General features: G+C 37.5%; 1 protein-coding gene across 1 annotated transcript in view; it reads left to right on the forward strand.

Moving 5' to 3' along the window:
• The first annotated feature begins 284 nt into the window (after positions 1-284).
• LOC108516912 (tripartite motif-containing protein 49D-like) overlaps positions 285-5,170 on the forward strand; it is an 8,343-nt gene continuing 3,457 nt past the window's right edge. Inside the window, 5 exon segments of the mRNA XM_017854668.1 lie at positions 285-322; positions 2,436-2,850; positions 3,136-3,158; positions 3,160-3,229; positions 4,900-5,130. Of these exon segments, the coding sequence (XP_017710157.1) occupies positions 2,440-2,850; positions 3,136-3,158; positions 3,160-3,229; positions 4,900-5,130 (735 nt within the window). The 5' untranslated portion in view covers positions 285-322; positions 2,436-2,439.

Consider the following 5,170-nt stretch of genomic DNA (forward strand, 5'->3'; position numbering starts at 1 on the left):
AGAATGAAGGAGTGATGATAATTTAATCAGCGGTGCAAAGGCGTGTTCTAAATACTGCATAAACCTAATCATCTTATTCTCAACCTTTCTCAATACTCCACCCCCTTAAAGAGGTGGATGTGGTCTTCACAGATTCTTATAAAAAGATGTGGAAGAGACAAGCTCAGTTTTCTCCAAAGGAGAAGGACCGCACTTAGAGGGAGCTGTTATTTTGGTTACCTCTGAAATTCAGTACTGCAGTGAATGAGCTCCTACCTTGAGGAGTACTTAACAGAATTATTTCTTGAAGAATCATCGTGGGAACCATTAAAAGAACCCAGCAGTAAGTGAAACTTATATTGATAAAATTATATCTTCTTTCCTTTACAGAATAATAGAATGTTAAAAATATCTCATTATCTTAAATCTACACAATGGTACCATTTCTAATTCATATTCTTGCTATAGATTTTATGAATTATGAGGATACTAATTGTTGTTATTTTGTGTTTTCTATCATTCTTCAATATAGTTTTGAAAAAATTTAAATATCTAGTGTTTGCTGCAACAGATATGTAAGCATAACAAATATAGGGAGTTGATATTAATACATATAAGTACACATAGCTGTGTGTAAATATATGTGTAATTAGTGAATTAATATTTTAAAATTGAACTCAGAAGACATTAATAAATGTTAATTCATTCATTCAGCTTTTAGACATGACTTTAAATTAGTAAGGTAGTGATGAAGAGATGCAAAATAGTGAAACTGAAAACAATAAAAAAGCTCCCCAAAACATTCTAGTTTAGAAATCAAAACACAACTTTTTGACCAAATTTAAAAGATATCATTTGACACGTGATGGTGGCTGCGATCTCACTTGAGTCTTAATCTTATTAAACTATGAAAAATTCCTTAAAATGACTTAGATGAACTCTGGAGAATATTTGCAATTCTAAGATTTTTCATTTCTTTCACTAAAATTCAGCAGTGTTATCAAATAAAGGAGAGTAAAGGACTTAAAATTGCCAAACACCATAGTTTATATATTAGTCAGGGCTCTCCAGACAGACAGAATCATAGGATGTATATGTATACATGTAGAGATACATTCATGAGCCATTTCAGTCAACCACAAACAACACATGGTGCTCACATAAGAAAATAATACCAGTATGTTTACTGTACCTTTTCCATATTTAAATATGTTTACATATTAAATAATTACCATTGTGTTACAATTGCCTACAGTATAGAGTACAGAACATGCTGTACAGTTTTGTAACCTAGGAGCAATAGGCTGTACTGTACACCATAGGTGTGTAGCAGGCTATACCATCTAGGTTTGCATAAGTATATTCTATCATGTCAAAACAATAAAACCACCTGGCTGGGTGTGGTGGCGCATGTCTGTAATCCCATCACTTTGGGAGGCTGTGGCCGGCAGATTACTTGAGGCCAGGAGTTCAAGTCCAGCCTGCCAACATGGCGAAACTTCGTCTCTACTTAAAAAAAAAAAGAAAAAATTATCCAGGTGTAGTGATGTGTTCCTGTAATCTCAGGTACTCAGGAGACTAATGCAGGAGACTCGCTTTGCCCCAAGAGGTGGAGGTTGCAGTGAGCCGAGATTGCACCACTGCACTCCAGCCTGGGTGACAGAGGGAGACTCCATTTCAAAAAGTAAATAAATGATACCTCCTTAAACATTTCGCAGAACATATATCTATCCTCAAGCTACACATGATTCTACATGAGAGGGAATTCATCAGGAAAATTTGTTTACTTGATTATGGAGTCAGAGCAGTTGCAATACAGCTGGTATCCTGAGGATACCAGTATCCTATCTGAGCTCAAAGCTGAAAGCCTCAGAACCAGCTTCAGGAGAAAGAAAGAGGAAATTGCCTTTTCTCTGGCTTTTTCCTTTTATCTGAGCTACCAGTCTGTTAGATGATACCCACACACATTGAGGGATGAGGCTCCCACTCAACTCACCAACTCACATGTCTCTCTCCTCTAGAAACACCTTCACAGACTCACCCAGAAACAATGCTTCACCTGTTCTATAGGTATTGGTTAATCCAGTCAGACTGATACCTAAAATTCACCATCACACCATGGAAATATAATTACACCTCTCTCCGTCTAACAAAAAGCTCCTATATGTTAGTTCAGAGCTTTCGCAGCCGTAGGGGAAGTTAATTTAATCTGCAAGATTATGTTACACACAGGAACTAGGAGCAGAAGGGACTGTGAGTCATCTAGTCAGTAATATCTACTATAAAACCAGGAGACTCTCTCTGTGAGAGATTTTTATTTTTGTTACAGAAGAAATAGTTTGCTGTGCTTTATGAACCCCGTCAAAAAGAGAAACTATAGCTATCACATATCTCCACATGTTCAGAATCTTTTCATCAACTCAGACCCCAAAATGATGTTGCTCTTTCTTCCTCAGAAACATGAATTCTAGAATCTTGCAAGTCTTCCAGAGGGAACTCACCTGCCCCATCTGCATGAACTACTTCATAGACCCGGTCACCATAGACTGTGGGCACAGCTTTTGCAGGCCCTGTTTCTACCTCAAATGGCAAGACTTCCCAATTCTTACTCAGTGCTTTGAATGCATAAAGACAACACAGCAGAGAAACCTCAAAACTAACATTCGTTTGAAGAAGATGGCTTCCCTTGCCAGAAAAGCCAGTCTCGGGCTATTCCTGAGCTCTGAGGAGCAAATGTGTGGCACTCACAGGGAGACAAAGAAGATGTTCTGTGACGTGGACAAGAGCCTGCTCTGTTTGCTGTGCTCCAGCTCTCAGGAGCACCGGGATCACAGACACTGTCCCATTGAGTGGGCTGCTGAGGAACACCGGGTAAGTGATGCCTCTGAACATCTATTTCTATAAAGGACACATGAAATTCCTGTGGGTCTATTTTCTTGGAGATTGGATCAAGCCAACTCTGAGTCCCTTTAAGCAACTCTCTTTGGGGCTTTCTTAGCTTGAAACCTCTGAGATTTGACAAACAAGAAGGGAAACAGAAGAAACGTCATTTACTAGGGACTTATTTGTCTCTCATTCTGGGCCCCTTGCCTACAAAACGGTCTGCATGTTACTTCATTGTCTTCACTGGTGCTTCAATTCATGGTTCTTTTGCAGGAGAAGCTTTTAAAGAAAATGCAGTTTTGTGGGAAAAGCTTGTGAAAATCACAGAAACCTGAATGTGGAAACCACCAGAACCAGACACTGGAAGGTTAGTCCTGTATTTCTCTACCTCCTCCAGGAACTTGTGTTGGGCAAATGAGTGACCCTTAAAATAGGAACTTGATCTCAAACCGTAATGTTACTGGGAGTCAACAACAACAAAAGACAACATTGAGAAAAAATGTCCTCATTTCTTATGTAGAATAGTATGACTGTTACATAGCATTTCCAACAAAATCATTGATGTCACCCAAAGCATGCTGGTTTGTTTTCATACAAAACTGTAGCTATACACCAACAGATACAAGAAACTGGGCCATCTCACAGCATTCTATATGTGCTGGTTGGATAAATGCTGGGCACAAGATTTATTTGGCAGTCATGGAAAGCTCGAGTGAACCTTCTGAGCCTGGGTCAGCATTGATCTGAATGCTGGTGGACAAGTAGTATTTGGAATTGTATGGAAAATTTGAGGCAGAAGAAGTGACAGGGGAAATCTAGAGAAACCATGAAATTAAGAATCTCAACTAATTAGTATTGAATAATACATAACATGATGAGAAAAGTGGTGAGAATTATGGATTTGTGTCTTGAGGGAGACATACAAACATGCCAGAAATATGAGAACTAGTATCTAAATATAAGGAGAACTCTGAGGACCCCAGAAAACATTAAAATGATTTTCTTTTGTGAATGTATACTCTGAGGGTATGATAGCTAATATTAGTGTGTTGCAAAGTATTTCATAAGAACCTAGTCTATGCTGAACATTAAATTAGAAAATTTGCTAGTATAAAAAAAGAAAGCACCTTTGTCCTCACAAATCATACAATCCAAATGAGAGAGTCAAATGGTCAACATGCAAATATGTGCAATACATGATGTGTTCGAGTGCGGTAGTTCTTTTTTGGAGAATAATCAAGCAGGGAAATAGAAAAGGACAATAGAGACCAGAAACTGGAGATGAGTGTCTGAGTTTTAAATAGGGTGATCAGAAAAAAGCCTCACTGAAAATTCAAATTGAATAAAATTTTGAAGAGGAGAGGGAATACGATGTGTGTATGGATATATATGTGGACCATGAGTGTGTTTGTGTGTGTGTGTGTGTGTAAAATTCTAGTTGGAGAGAATAGCATATGCAGTAACGTTGAGTTTGTGTATATTTGGAGGCCTGAGGAACCACAAAGAAGTCTATGTTTCAGATTGCGATGAGTTAGAAAAGAATGGAAGGGAATGAATTCAGAGAGACAAAGATGGCCAAATCATAAATGCAGCCTTATTAGGATAGGTTTTGCTGGGTGAAATGCATTTAGCTGGACATGCTAGTCTAAGGTCATTTCACATATAATAAGTTTAAGCAACTTGCTGCGTATCTCAGAAATAGAAATAATTATTTTCTTTTGTAACTACAGCTCTATACTCCAACTCACAAGCATGAACTGTTCTTACTTTTCCATAAATATGGGATGGAATAGAGAAATCCAAGTGGTGTTTTTTTTTTTTTTTAATTTCCAGCTATCTTAGAAAGCACATTATCTTGAATAAATTTAATGTAATTGATCAGATACAAGAAAGGAAAGGAACAAAATTTGTGGATTCTAAGAACTGGCAAGACTGAGGTTTAAACTATTGGATGTTTGAGAGACAAAAGGAATCAATGAGATTTCATAGGAGATAGATAAATACATTTCTCTTTTGACTAACCCATTATCACTGCAGGATTATGTGAATGTAAGGTTAGAAGCAATTAGAGCTGAATATCAGAAGATGCCTGCATTTCATCATGAAGAAGAAAAACGTAATTTGGAGATGCTGAAAAAGAAGGGGAAAGATATTTTTCATCGACTTCATTTAAGTAAAGCCAAAATGGCTCATAGGAGGGAGATTTTAAGAGGAATGTATGAGGAGCTGAAGGAAATGTGTCATAAACCAGATGTGGAGCTACTCCAGGTACAAACTCACAATATGGTTTCAGGTTTTTGAATATTCA

The sequence above is a fragment of the Rhinopithecus bieti genome, unplaced genomic scaffold (genome assembly GCF_001698545.2).
Source record: "Rhinopithecus bieti isolate Rb0 unplaced genomic scaffold, ASM169854v2 scaffold_39390, whole genome shotgun sequence".
Classification (NCBI taxonomy): Eukaryota; Metazoa; Chordata; class Mammalia; order Primates; family Cercopithecidae; genus Rhinopithecus; species Rhinopithecus bieti.